At 47.5% G+C, this 15138-nt stretch overlaps 1 protein-coding gene across 5 annotated transcripts in view; it reads right to left on the bottom strand.

Annotated features, from left to right (window-relative positions):
- Positions 1-15138, bottom strand: part of AUH (AU RNA binding methylglutaconyl-CoA hydratase) — a 161815-nt gene that overhangs the window by 85303 nt on the left and 61374 nt on the right. For 4 of the 5 annotated variants that reach the window (XM_047830812.1, XM_047830813.1, XM_047830815.1 and 1 more), the window contains 2 exons: positions 9233-9325; positions 7607-7663 (listed from right to left, as the gene is read on the bottom strand). The exons of the other annotated variant lie outside the window; for it this stretch is intronic. In XM_047830812.1, the coding sequence (XP_047686768.1) occupies positions 7607-7663; positions 9233-9325 (150 nt within the window). The remainder of the gene's footprint in view (positions 1-7606; positions 7664-9232; positions 9326-15138) is intronic. 5 annotated transcript variants of the gene reach the window in all.

Below are 15138 nucleotides of genomic sequence, written 5' to 3'. Positions count from 1 at the left end.
AAACTCAGCAATCTGTGGGATCATGACCTGAGCCGAAATCAAGAGTCAGATGCTTAACTGACTGAGCCACCCAGGCACCCTCACCTTCATTCTTAAAGGGCATTTTCTCCAAATACAGAATTCTGGGTGGACAATTCCTTCCTTTCAGCACTTCAGTGATGCTGTTCCACTGACTTCTGGACTGCATTGTTCTGATGAGAAATCGAGTTCATTCAAATCACTGGTTCCCTATAAATAATGTGTCATTTTCCTCTGACTTTCCAGGATATTTTTTGTGGGTCGGTTGGTTTTTGGTCGGTGGTTTTAAGTGGCTTATGAATGTGTCTGGTCAGGGATCTCTTGCGGCTTATCTTGAGTGGGTTCGGGCACTTCTTAAATCCTTGTTTATGTCTCAGCAAATTTACGAAGTCTTCAGCCATTATTTCTTTAAACATTTTTCTTCTGAACCAGTTTCTCCTTTCCTTTCAGACTCCTTGTGACACAAGTGTTAAACCCTTCAGTACTATCCTATAGGTTCCTGAGGTTCCTGAGGTTCAGTTCGTACAGACAAGGCTTTTTCGTTTCTCTGATACTCAGACGAAATACTTCCTACTGAGCCATCTTCAAGTTCATGCTCTCTTTCTTCTGTCGTCTCTACCTTGTATTCAGTCCATCCAGGGTGCTTCCTATTTTGGCTAATGTACTTTTCGGCCCTTTTCTTTCTTTTCTGAAACTTGCCATATTTCCATTTGCTCATGCGGTGCAAGGCCTACAATAAAGGCCCAGTATCGTGTGCTTCCTAATATCTAGGGAAACCAGGTGAACCACAACGGCCTGACCACGGGCTCCCCTCCCCACTCTGTTCCCATGGGTTAATCCCCTAGACAAACAACTCTCCCCATCAAACAGACCAGGCATGATTCCTACTTATCCCTGGGGGTGGGGTGGGGGGGGGGGGGTTTCCAGTTCCCTGCCAGACCATGGAATCATTCAAACATCAGGGAGCCTGGATGGCTCAGTCAGTAGAGCATGTGACACTTAAGCTCAAGGTCGTGAGTTTAAGCCCCACGTTGGGCATGGAGGCTACTTTTAAAAAAAGGAAAATTTCTACATATGTATGTATATATATATATATATACACACACACATACACATATATATACACGTATATACACACACATATATATACGTATATATACGTATATATACATATGTGTATATATGCATACACGTATATTTTATATATATACACACACACACACACATACGCATACATATAAAAAACAAAAAAAACAAGCCCATCACATCCTCCCATGGGACCCAGGGGACAGCCCACCCTCCTGTCCCTACACAGCCTGCCTCTCCCAGACATGCTGGATCACTCTGCTCCAGATCACACCCTCTTCGTGGCCCTGCGGGGTGCGTGCAGTGTCCCCCTACCCTGGCATGGGGAGCAGATGTGACTGAGGAACTGCTGTCGATCACATCTGTCTGGGGCCAGGTGTCAGGCGTCCTTCATCCCCAGAAACCTAGAACAGGAATCCCTCCTGCATCAACCAGGTGAACAGCAGGAAACTGAGACAGTTCGCCCTTACTTCCTGGAGCATTTCTGCAGTAACTGCTTTTACATCCTTCTCCGAAAATTCTAGCAGCCGTCATCTTAGATGGCCACCTGTTGAATGTCTTCTCCCATCAAGTTGAGACTTCGGGTTCTTCACATGCTGGGTAATTCTGGCCTGGACGTTTTTGTTTCAGCACTGAGTCAACGCTAAATGTTTCCAGACTGCACATTCCAAACTCCTGTGGACTGTGATTTCAGTGTTGCCGTGTTTGCGAGGACTTTGGCCAGTTTCAGATCTGGGCAGTGGCCCAACTCCTGGTTCAAGTTCTCAGTATCTGGTCTGCTGTTTAGCATCAGAGACACACATGCACAGTCCAGGGGTAAGTCGGGACTTGACAAACGACTTCATGGGATCCCCTCCTGAGGTCCTCTCTCTCAACCATCTCCTGGTGCTTTCTGGTACCCTGCACCCCCCTCTTTGGGACCGCCGTCCAGAACACTGGGGTTGTATTTACCTTTCACTTCCAACAACTACACGTACGTCCAAGGCCAAACGCAGACAGGCAGAAAAAAGAGAGGCAGCGGGAACTTGCCCCACCCCCATGAGACAACAGCTCTTGTGACTGAGGAAGGTTCTCTTCCCTCACAATTCCCGGTATTTGGGGTCCTGGCGGCCACCATGCTCACTCACTACCAGGACACTGGTCTCCCGTTTCCCAAGCCTGAACTAGAGGGATCCTCCTGGAGTTCTCTCTGGCTGTGCCAACGTCCATTTCTGGGTTTTTTTTTTAGACCGGGCCAGTGGATGCCAGGAAAAAACTCAATTCACACTTTTATTTTCAGCCCAGACCACTCTCCTAAACTCCCCAATTGCACAACCAACTGCTTCATTAATACCGCACTTGGACGTTTAACGATTATTTTTAACCGAACAATATTCCTCACTGTCTCTTCTGAACCTTCTCTTTCTACAGCTTTCCACATCTCAGCTGAAGGGGACTCCTTCACAGTCACTCTAGCCAGAATCCTTACGGTTCCTTCTTTATACTCCTCATCCGATCGGCCGGGAGATTCTCCAAATCGGAGCATGCAGACCACTGCAGTATCCTAGTCCCGGCCCTACAGCCTGTACCCGAACCACAGCTCCGGCCTCACACCTGGCCCCAGCGATGTGGACTCCCAACATGGTGCCCAGACAAATCTCTAAACGCCTAAGCGCGTGCCTCTCTGCTGATCAGCTGCTGCGGGCCCTTCTCGCTCAGGGTGAAAGCAGGGACGGCTCCGTGTGGTCCCCCGCGCTGCGTCTCTGCCGCGGTCCCCTGTCACTCTCCCCCATCTGCTGGCTGCAATGACACGATCCCCTGTCACTCTCCTCCCGTCTGTTGGCTGCAGTGACGGGGGAAGGTTGTGGGCGCTGCCGTCCCGGCCCTGTATCCCGTGTGTCTTTGTCTGAAACGCTCTTCCTCCTCTCTGTACGACTGACTGCCCCAATTCCTGGCAGTCTGATCTCCCACGTTGCCTTCTCGGTCAGGCCTCTCCTGACCCCCTATCTCAAAGTGCAAGCCCCCACCCCTGTTTCTTCCTCTACAGCACCTGCGCTCCCGCCTAGTTCACGACCGACTGCCCGCCCGCCGCCCCTCTGCTGGAGTAGCACCCGCCCGGCACGGCGATCTCTCCTTGTGCGCTCAGTGCCTGACCAGCGCGCGGCCCAACAAGTATGTGCTGTGGTGAGTGGAAGAACAGCAGCCCCGAGCACAAGCCTGTGAGCGAAGCACGGAGCGGGAGGGCAGAGGGTTGGGAAGGGCTGGGGACCCCCTCGCAGGCCTCTAAAGTGACGATCACAGCTGACGGGATCCACGCTCACTTCTCCAACTCACAGCTCCCGGCCGTGAACTGCCTTATTCCTGCTCGACTCCAACAATCTTCCAACAGGGCAGCTATGACCCTTGCACATCTTGGCTCCCCTGCCAGATTTTGGAGGGAGAACTCGAAGGGAGCGCTGCTGAGTCACAGACACACGTATGCTTCTTCCACGGCGACCCAAAATGGTCTGTCAACAGCGTAAAGTCAACTTCCAAAACACTGTGATTAGAAGCGGTCACTGAATTACATTTTAAAGTAAAAAGAAATGAGCCTCTGCGGCATAAGAAGCGTGTTAATAAACGTACTTGACTTCGGAGAGCAGAAGGGAGTGCCGGCCTGTGCAGAGGTCAGCTGGGAAGCGGTCCACTTCACGACACGGGTGAATGTGTCATTTCTGTGTGTCATTACATGAGCCTCTTAAGAAAAACAGTCTTATTTTTGTTGTTACGCTTTTCTCCCTCCTGAAATAGTATGACCTTCTTAATCAGATTTGGCCCAGAAAGGTCTTTTGCTATTTATGAAAATCAAATTCACCCTCGTAGGATAAAGATGACTCACCACGGAGGATATTCGGAAGAATAAGCTCACATTCTGATGTAAACTCCGAGAGGATTTCAACAAAGGTTACAAACAAAACTTTCCAAAATGACTACTGTGTTCAGGACAACACGCACGCAGGATCTAAAAATCCGCATTACTTCACAGACACACCTTAAATACGGTTCCTGGTAACCATGCCAAGAGACTGCCTTACTGGGAAACACAGCTTGCGGCCAGGCGACCAGTGATGTCCTCTACCCCTCGCCTGTTCCCAGGACACCTGAGTGCTCTAATTTCCTTCTCTCTTTTTTAATGTAGGCAATGATCAATGCCAGTAGGAATTATTAAGCATTCTTTTCCTGAAAAGTTTCTAAGAAAAGAATGTTAGTCACCATGTGAACCAAATGATCAAAATTACTGTCACCCAAAGTGGGATAACCCAATATCAAGTGCCATCAAACAAAATGAAAATGAAAAGCAGAGCATGGCCCTTTGAGTATTCTTTTTTTTTTTTTTTTAATTTTTTTTTTCAACGTTTATTTATTTTTGGGACAGAGAGAGCCAGAGCATGAACGGGGGAGGGGCAGAGAGAGAGGGAGACACAGAATCAGAAACAGGCTCCAGGCTCCGAGCCATCAGCCCAGAGCCCGACACGGGGCTCGAACTCACGGACCGCGAGATCGTGACCTGGCTGAAGTCGGACGCTTAACCGACTGCACCACCCAGGCGCCCCCCTTTGAGTATTCTTGGCAAAATATTTTAACCTAGATCTAAAGTTGAGGAAATGACTCAGTCAAATCCAGAATGCGCAAATGTCAGTAACATAATTTGCCTAAATTCTTAAAAAAAAAAAAAATTGTTATAAAAAACAAAGAAATGGAAGACTTGTCTAGATTTAAAAAACAAAACCACCCCCACCCCCCCTCCCCCCGCCAATATATCCAACCAAATGCAACAGGTTTGACATTTAAATGGATCCTGAATTGAAAAAGCAAAGCCAGGGGCCCCTGGGTGGCTCAGTCAGTTAAGCATCCGACTTTGGCTCAGGTCATGATCTCACGGTTTGTGAGTTTGAGCCCCGCATCAGGCTCTGTGCTGACAGCTCAGAGCCTGGAGCCTGCTTCCGATTCTGTGTCTCCCTCTCTCTCTGCTCTTCCCCCCTCATGCTCTGTCTCTCTGTCTCTCTCTCTCAAAAAATAAGTAAAATGTTAAAAAATAAAATAAAATAAAACACGAATCAAAAATAGGCATGATGTAGGGAGCTTTAGTGACCGTAACGCGAACGCACAAGTGAACCAGTGCCTGCATCTGTTTCACGTGAACGTGAACGTGGCCGCCGTGGAGTTCTATGCTACACGGGCCATGCGATGCTGCACAGCCTTACATGCCGAGCTACCAACCTGAAAGCTTCATTATATTAAGCAACTGAAATACATTCCCTCAGACTCAGGAGAAAAGAAAGAGACAGAAAGCTATCCTTTATAAACAGACAAGAAAATCTTCAAGCATTCTGACTTTTATGCCACACAAATTCATTTAATAAAAATTTTAGAAATACTTGTAACCATGAGGATACACAGTCCAAATCAAATCAAATTAGCAATAAGTGGGTCCTAATTCACGGGCCCCGACTGAGGAGGACCCTAAGGAACTTGAGTGTGCCAGGAAGAAAACGCTCCTTTCTAACCCTCAAAAGACACAGAGGTGTGTGAGTGCCGACGGAAGGCACCAATGCCACGGTGATCAGGCTTCCTGGGTCTAACCCATCCCAAGGGTGCTCTGGTGCAACCGTTGGACCTTCTTGGGGTCTGAACACAAAATATTTCCTCTCCAAGACACGACAGATAGAAAGTACGTTACCGAGTTCACCTTCCTCCCGCCCTCTAACCGAAACATCAGACACCACCGTGTTGGTCTACAGGTATTGCTGTAACAAACGATCACAAACTCGCTGGCCTCTAACCACAGAAACGGTCTTCCCTCACAGCTCTAGGGGACAGGAGTCTGGCCTCCTCCGGACGGCTTGGAGGAAGGACATCCCGGCGTCCTGTGGCAGCCAGCGGTCCTGGGCTTTCTGCCCTCGCAGGCGCCTCCCTCCCACCTCTGTCTCCAGGCGGCCCTCCCGCTTCTCCTCTCTCTTCTCTTCTTGTAAGGACACTTGTTAGTAGTTTTTAGGTTCATTCAGATAATCCAGACCGAGGTCACCTCAAGATCCTTGTCTGCAAAGACCCCTTTTCCAAATAAGGTCACATTCACAGGTCCCACGCTGACCTGTCTCTGGGGGGTCGCCGCTCCCCTATAGTTACTATCTTTCTAGGGCTGGTTGTAGCCTAGTTAGCAACAAATGCATGCTTCTTAAAAGAACCTTAGAAACCTATCATATCATCCTTTCTCTAAATCTTTTCTTTCCAGTATTAGTTATCTGATAATTCTTTTCAATTGGATCCATTTCCATATAAATCCTTTTGTGAGTGTTTTCATTAGTCACTGTGGAAAAGACTGGCCTGGTGGAACAGGTAGGTATTTAAATGCTACAAGAATAGCATTTTCATGGGTTACCGAGGTGGAAACCTTCTAGTGAGTCTGACACATTGACCTACTGGTCACCACTTTCACTGAATTGTGTTTTAATTCCTACTTATACACCTAATCAGTATACTCTTACACGCATAAGGTTAAACACACAGTTTTCATCTATTCAGGTACAAACATGACTACTCAAACGATGCTTTTAATTTTTACACCGTTACTGTTATCTCATTCACATACTGCTAAGTCACCAACGTGTTGCACATCTCAAATGAGGTCTACATTCTCAGAGAGCGACTTCACGAGACAGGAACAGCTCCAAGTTCTCTCATCAGACAAAAGAACCAAAATTTCTGACTTACTGGGTGATGCGAGATTTCATTATCATTGTCGGAAAAATTACTTTCTTCAGTGAGTCTTCCAAAAGAAGCAGTTCACCTATCTTTTTCTGCAGTGACAGGAGAAACACCTTGGGGAGCCTGGGTGGCTCAGGCAGTTAAGCGTCCGACTCTTAAGCGTTCGGCTCAGGTCGTGATCTCACGGTTCGTGAGATGCGGTCCCGCGTCGGGCTCTGTGCTAAGCACGGAGGCTGCTTGGGATTCTCTCTCCCTCTCTCTCCCCCACTCACTCGCTCTCTACCTCTCAAAATAAATAAACTTTACAAAAAAAGAAGAAACACCTCAGCTCCAAATTCAGGCCATCCACTGACCCCAACCTTTGCCCTGCTGCAGGGAAACTCAGAAAAGCTGGCACGAAGCCTGGGTATCCCCGCCGCCCCTCCGATGGGGTCTGTGTGGGCACCTCTCTGAGGGCACGTACGTTCATATACCCACACGAAGTTTCAAATTATCAGTGCAATCTCCAAGACTAATGTGGCTGATGCAATAATTGAAAAATTAAGAAACTGTACAGAAAAGCACGGGAGACCCCGCAAGCAGACAGCAACGGCCAACACACCCGCCATCTTCCCGTCTACCTAAGCTAAAAGAGCACATGGCGAACGGGGACTTCGCTACTAAAGCAAACGGTACAGCGTTAGTCCCTTTATCCAAAATGTTGCCTCTTCAATTAACGTATTTTGGCCTTATGCCCTGTTGTTGAGAAGAAATCAAGATGGATGTGAACAATTCATACCTCCACCGGGAATAATTGCCAACTTTGTTTCAACCAAGCCCATTTTCGCAGAGGAAGCTGAAAAGGAAGGAAGAAAATTAAGTAACATCCGGATCATATATTCAAACATTATGACTTGAAGAAGTTAGTAAAAGAAGCTACACATACTCTGTTTACTACTTAAACTCGTGTCACAAATCTTTTAAAAAGTCACTTCAGGAGGCATTTGGTTACGGAAATAGGTAAACACTCTAAATGATAAATATATTAAGAGGCTCACATAACCTTTTCTGTTAAAAATTGCTCGGCAGCGAATTAATTTTTGATGCAGAAAGGCCAGGGCTATGACTACATAATTTGACCGGATGCTGCCAAGTCACGTTTGAAGGCTTAGACCCCGCTAACGATTGAGGACGAGGAGAGAGGCTTCTGACAAGCAGGAACATTCTTCGGCTGCCTGAAGAGTCCTCGAAGCCAAACAGCTTAATACATCACACCAGATACGGCACCTTTTCAGGACCAAATCTCCAGTCACTTCTGACAAACGGTTTTACTGTTCTGACAGCCGGGCAGGGTTCCTCTTTCCGCATTTTGCTTTCACGACTACTTTAACACATCTTAATTATTTATTTGCATATCCAAACATACTTGGACCACTTCCCTTATCCTAATTCCCAGAATCTGCACCCTTTCAGAAAAGGGTTTCACGGACTTTAGCTTCTCCATTTAAAACTCAGGATTTGAGACAATTAGGGATCCGAAGGGGAAAGTCCATGTGGACCAGCAGCTACCAACTCCAATCAACAGTCAAAACTTACTAAAAACATCATCATATTGACCCTACTTTCAACAGGCAGCTGCTTCAGAAGTGACGGCAGGAGCCAGGAGAGGTCGGTGACCTATATCTGCTGCCTGCTTCGCCCGGTCCTCGGGCCTGGGGCCCCTGTCCGTCACCCCGAAGTGACCGTCTGGCGGCAGCAGTCTCCAGGGCTCTGGCAGGACACCAGGCGTGACGGCCCCGGCACGGGAGCGCCTGGGTTGGCGTCCCAGCTCGGTCACCGACCCCGGGCGCGCTGCGTCTCCTCTCTGGGCCCGAGCCTCCGCAGGGACCGAAACACCCTTCACACGGCGCCATTTGGCCGATTGAGCGACTTAATGCAGGTCGAGTGCCGAGACTAGTATGAGGGTCAACATTCGGCACCCGGTCAGCATTGATTGTTTTCCCTGTCATTTTCATGATCACCTCATCCAACCTTCAGGAGACCGAGCGAGAAGTGGACCTCAGGGAGGTGAAGCTGTCATGACGCAGCGAACCAGAGGTAAGTGCTGGGGCCGGGCACGTGCCGCACGTCGGCTCACCCGATCTCCACCACGGCCCCTGCTGGTCCCCCACTGTAGAGGAGCCGACGGCTCTGAGCGGGGCAGGCCCTGCGGTTCAAATTCAGGTCCGCCTGCCCAATTCCGGCTCTCCCCTCCCCGGCCGAGACTAACAAGGGACTGGACCAGACTGTTTCCTTAACCGGGAATCTTCAACACTCCCTTCGGCCCAATGGGTGACTTTTTCTAAATGCTCTACTCAACGGGAGGAAAAGAACAGAACACATCACTTGGAATTATCTGAAGATAACCGCCAGGATTAATTCTCACCTGCTACACGTATGTCACATGCTAGGGCCAGCTCAAGGCCCCCCCCCAGAGCAAGTCCATCTATTGCTGCAATCGTCGGCACTGGAAGATTAGCTGAAATAGAAGGAAAGAGGTTATGTTTCTTCAGGAAGATCGTCGCCTTACGATGCAATCTATGTTACTCGTTTTTAACCGGGATACTGTCCAGAGAACTTTGCATCCCTTTTGCCTTTAACAAAAGAGTCATTTCCCTCATCATGGTTCTTCAAAACCATGCACTGACGTGGAGAGTTCCACCATATAGATATGCACTAATATCTTAACTCCTCCCATATTACAGAAATACTTTCCTAAACAGTTGTTGTCGAATTAACACAGTCACAGTTCTGGCTGTAATCTTAGAGCCCGGAGTCTTTTATGAGGTGCTCGGTTCATACACACTCCTATTCGAAATGACTTAGGTGTGACTGCGAAATCTCTAATCCTTCAAGAACTACCCTGGTCCTCAGAATGACAGTCTCATTCAGCAGTAACACGCCTGTCCATTCAAATCGGCCAGGAGGAAGTCGAACTCTCACTCTTCGCAGACAGCATGACACTCTATGTGGAAAACCCAAAAGACTCCACCAAAAAACTGTCAGAACTGATAGATGGATTCAATAAAGTCACAGGATATAAAATCAAAAAAGTACATAAATCTGTGGCATTTCTATACACCAATAACGAAGAAGCAAAAAAAAGAGAAATCAAGGAATTGATCCCATTTACAATTGCACCGAAGACCACAAAATACCTAGGAATAAACCTAACCAAAGATGTAAAAGATCTGTACTCTGGAAACTACAGAAAGCTTATGAAAGAAACTGAAGAAGACACAAAGAAATGGAAAAACATTCCACGCTCACAGACTGGAAGAACAAATACCGTTAAAATGTCGATACTTCCCCAAGCAATCTACATATTCAATGCAATCCCTATCAAAATGACACCAGCAGTCTTCAGAGAGCTAGAACAAACAATCCTAAAACTAGTATGGAACCAGAAAAGACTCTGAAGAGCCAAAGTTATGTTAAAACAGAAAACCAAAGCTAGCAGCATCACAATCCCAGACTTCCAGCTGTATTACAAAGCCGTAATCATCAAGACAGCATGGTACTGGCACAAAAACAGACACTCAGATCAATGGAACAAAATAGAGAACCCAGAAATGGACCCACAAATGCATGGCCAACCAATCTTTGACAAAGCAGGAAAGAATGTCCAACAGAAAACAAGATGGTCTCTTCAGCAAATGGTGTTGGGAAACTGGACAGTAACACGCAGAAGAATGAACCTAGACCAGTATCTTATACCATACACAAAAATAAACTGAACATGGATGGAAGACCTAAACATAAGACAGGAAACCATCAAAATCCTCAAGGAGAAAGCAGGCAAAAACCTCTTTGCCCTTGGCTGCAGCAACTTCTTGCTAGACATGTCTCCAGAGGTAAGGGAAACCAAAGCAAAAATGAATCATTGGGCCCTCATCAAGATACAAACCTTCTGCATGGTGAAGGAAACGATCAACAAAACTAAAAGGCAACTGACGAATGGGAAAAGATACCTGCAAATGACATTATCAGATAAAAGGTTAGTTTCCAAAATCTATGAAGAACTTATCAAACTCCACACCCAAAAGGAAGTAATCCAGTGAAGAATTGGACAAAAGACATGAATAGACACTTTTTAAAAGAAGATATCCAGATGGCTAACACACGATATCCAGGCACATGAAAAGATGCTCAACTCACTCATCATCAGGGAAATACAAATCAAAACCACCATGAGATACCACCTCACACCTGTCAGAATGGCTAAAATTAACAACTCAGGAACAACAGATGTTGGCGAGGATGTGGAGAAAGGGGAACCCTCTTGCACTGTTGATGTGAATGCAAACTGGTACAGCCGCTCTGGAAGACAGTGTGGAGGTTCCTCAAAAAATTAAAAATAGAACTACCCTATGACCCAGCAATAGCACTGCTAGGGATTTATCCAAAGGATACAAAAATGTTGTTTCAAGGGGCACATACACCCCAATGTTTATAGCAGCACTATTTCCAAAGCATGGAAAGAGCCCAAATGTTCATCAACTGATGAATGGATATTAAGTAAGATGTGGTGTGTACATGTGTATATACGTACACACACACACATACACGATGTATATTACACACACATACATACATACATACACAACGGAATATTACTCGGCGATCAAAAAGAATGAAATCTTGCCATCTGCAATAACGTGGATGGAACTAGAGTGTATTATGCCAAGTGAAGGAAGTCAGAGAAAGGTAAATATATGATTTCACTCATGTGTGGAATTTAAGAAACAAAACAGCTGAACATAAGGAAAGGGGAGGAAAAATAAAAAGAAAGAAGGAGGCAAACCATAAGAGACTCTTAAACACAGAGAACAAACTGAGGGTTGCTGGAGGGAGGGTGGGGGGATGGGCATCACTTGTGACGAGCACTGGGTTCTGTACGTTAAGCGATGAGTCGCTAAGTTACATTTCTGAAATCATTATTACACTATATGTCAACTAGCTTGGATTTAAATAAAATTTTAAAAATAATTACACCACACAGAAAACCAAACTCAGAAGCCTTTCACAGCAGGCAGTGGCTGTGCGGGTGTGGCCGGGGCACCAGGCACCTCTCCCGCCGAGGAGCGAGCACAACCGGGCAGCTAGGAAAGGACCAGCTCCACCAACGGGCACGCTCACACGGAAGAGGCTCTCAGTTCCGAGACCCTGCCCAGAAGCACGGCTGGGGAGCCGTCAGCCAGCCACAGAGCTCAAAACTAGACTTTCTCCGGCCCCGAGTATTACTTTCAGGAGGTTTCTGTACAGAAGTCTTTCATAACTGGTTCAAAAACTGACTGGTTAATTATTCTGCGAAGCAGACTCCTTATTAATATTGACGATGGGAATGTGAAGCGAGGCCGGCCAAACTTCTTATGGTATAAACAGAACGTGGTACATCTCTTACTGCTCTGACGACGAATAAGAAATAATAATCACGTGTCCTGGCTGCTGCTACAGGGACAGTCATACCGTAACATGCAAACGCAGCAACACGTACATACCTTAAACTTACATGATATTATATAGCAATTCTACCTTGGTTTTTAAAAATAAATAAAACGTAAGGAAGGAAGCAAGGAAGTAAATAGACACACAGAGAGTACCATCCCTCAAAATCTCTCTTCCACAGGTATTCTGAAATAGGAAATTCCAGTCAGAGAGGTTCATTCTTTGACTCCTTTTAAAATACACAAATTTGTTGAAGTCCATGGAGTGTTATTCACACATGGAGGAATTTATCGGCTTTATTTTAAGAGCAAAGGGTGACCAGGCCCGGACGGGGCCCATTCCCAGGCTGCCACGGAAGACCAGAGTGTTCCCGGGAGCGCAGGGACGGACGGGGCTGTGGAACAGGTGCGCTCCACCTGTCTGTACCTGTCTACGCATTCTGGGGGGAAGTGAGGGTGTGAGAGGCCAGGCCAGACTCACACGTGCTCCCCAGAGTGCACTTCACAGCACACTCGGTGACAAAAGAAACAGCCAGCCACGTCAGGGTCTACAGTCAGGAAATGAATTTAATGGAAAACCAGGATCCAGTTAATTTTGTCTGACAAAAAAAAAAAAAAAAACAAAACCACAAACAAATAAACATCGATCAAGAATATAACAGAAAGCTAATCTGAGTGGCTCCAAGGTCACCTCAAGTCACGACAAGCCAAACGGAGTTTTTGCTACTCGACCCTCAATCCTTTCTTCCTACAGGCCTCGGGTATTTCTAGATTCCTCTAGTCTCCCGCCCCCCCCCCCCCCCCCCCCCCGGTCTCCCGTCTCTGCCATCAGAACCTTTCCCTGGGCCTCCTTCCGGCCTCGGCTCACGTCCTTCTAGGACCAGCTTCCCGAGGAAGGACAGTAAATGATGCCCCCACCGTCCCTCGCCCCCACCGCAGAGCCTCAGTCCCCCACCCCCCCGCCCCCCGGTCTCTCCAACCCCGCTCTTGCTTTTGCTTGCCAGTGACGCTGTGCGGCTGTCCTGCAACCAATGGGCGCTATCTGGTCCCTATTAAACCTGCTGCCTCCGATGATCAGGCATTCGTGCTGGGCACTCCTCCGTGAGTTCCTCTCTTCGACTGCCTGGCGAGTCCCTGTCAACTTTCCTGTCTTTCCTTCACCTTCTGGTTATTCCTCAGCCTTCTTTCCCTCTCAACAGAAGCTCCCCAGGAGGTCTCATTCCCACCCGTAACCTTCACCACCTACAATACCAACGATGGCCAGATGTCCCTCTCAAACCCAAACTTCAGTCTCAACTGCATCTCTGTAAGCACCTGCCTGTTGGGACATCTCCACTTGAACACTTTATCGTGTTCAAGCCAGCTTGTCAATCCTTCTTCCAGATTCTCTTTCACACCTGGCAGTACTTCCATCCACCAACTTCCCCCAGACGGACACCCAGAAGTCGTTTTGTTCCACACTCGGGATAAAAACGGAGAAAACAATTAGCATGGTACAGAAGACACCCGATAAACGAGGTTCTGTCCACCAGCCCGACCTCTTCTCCAGCCTCAGGCACATAGTCCACGTTCTGGCCCCAACCTACTTACAGCACCTGCAGAAGCTGTCCCAGCCATACCTGCGGACAAGCTGCCCTGTGCCCTGAACGCCCAGCCCACAACGACGGGCCGTGCCAGGCACTGCTCACAGCCCCTTCCTTTGCACTCCAGGGGGCTCGGTACCCGCTTGTCCATCAGAGCACTTACCACCCTACCGCCCGTTCTGGAACGGACATTCACGTCGCACCGATGCCGGTCGATGACATTCTTCTTTCTACTCTGGGACCGCCTCTTCTGTCTCTAGCGCATGCCGCCCCGCAGTCTCCCTACTTGGCTTTTTTTCATCCCCTTCTTTCACTTAGTACTTTAAAGACATAACATGAAGACATGTAGCCCGAGGGAGCTCCACGGAAAAGAAAAGCTGCAAAGGTTCCTGACCAGGAGAGAGAAGAAGTAGCCGTGTCCCCTCCTGGCCACAAGAAAATGCCACAGGCACTCACCAGCTACCTGTGGGACGCCGACTCGTCAGAGACAGAAACCACAAAGGTGAGTTTAAAGGAATCAAACCCAGGTCTGAAATATACGTACCACTGAGCTCCAGTTCCTGAGAACTCCAACTCTTAGCTAAGGGAGGTTGTCTCATAGTCTTTAGACACCCTCCCAAATTAGGAACAGATTCACAGGCAAAGAGGAATTTTTCTTCTCATCAAACCGTGCGCTGAAAACGTAGGCTGAGTAGAGGGGTCGAAGGAATAAATTGCCCACAAATTCCAAAAGTAATATTCCACAACTTCACAAGCCCTGAAGCACAACAGGAAGCATACAGCAAGATAATGACTCCTGGCCATCTGTAATGTCCTCAACACCGCATCAGGGACGGCGGCCTCGGAAAGACTTGGCAAGGCTTTGCTCTACATTTTTATTCGTGAATATTCTCAAAGAAAGATCATCCTCAAAAATCACACGTAGCCAAAGAAAGTTAAAAAGCTATCATTTTTTTGGAAGGATAAAATGTCATTAAGAAGAAAAAAAGAGGTAATGCAGGTAAAAACACAAACAAAACGGATTAGTCAATATACCCTCCCTCGCGTTGTAAGAGGTGCCATAAACATTATGTTGAGAAAATAAAATGATGGGGGAGAGGGCGGAGCAACAGGCAGGTTTCTGGTTCCTCCTGACCTGGAGTAACAGGTAAGAACTAAGGAGAAATAAATAAATGTGCTGACTGCGGTTCGGGGCGGGGGGGGGGGGGGGGGTGCTGAAATGAGTCTCGTGCTCACGTATTCTTAATTCTGAAGGTAGAGAA

The sequence above is a fragment of the Prionailurus viverrinus genome, chromosome D4, assembly GCF_022837055.1.
Source record: "Prionailurus viverrinus isolate Anna chromosome D4, UM_Priviv_1.0, whole genome shotgun sequence".
NCBI classification, from domain to species: domain Eukaryota; kingdom Metazoa; phylum Chordata; class Mammalia; order Carnivora; family Felidae; genus Prionailurus; species Prionailurus viverrinus.
This window is presented reverse-complemented; position numbering and strand designations above follow the sequence as displayed.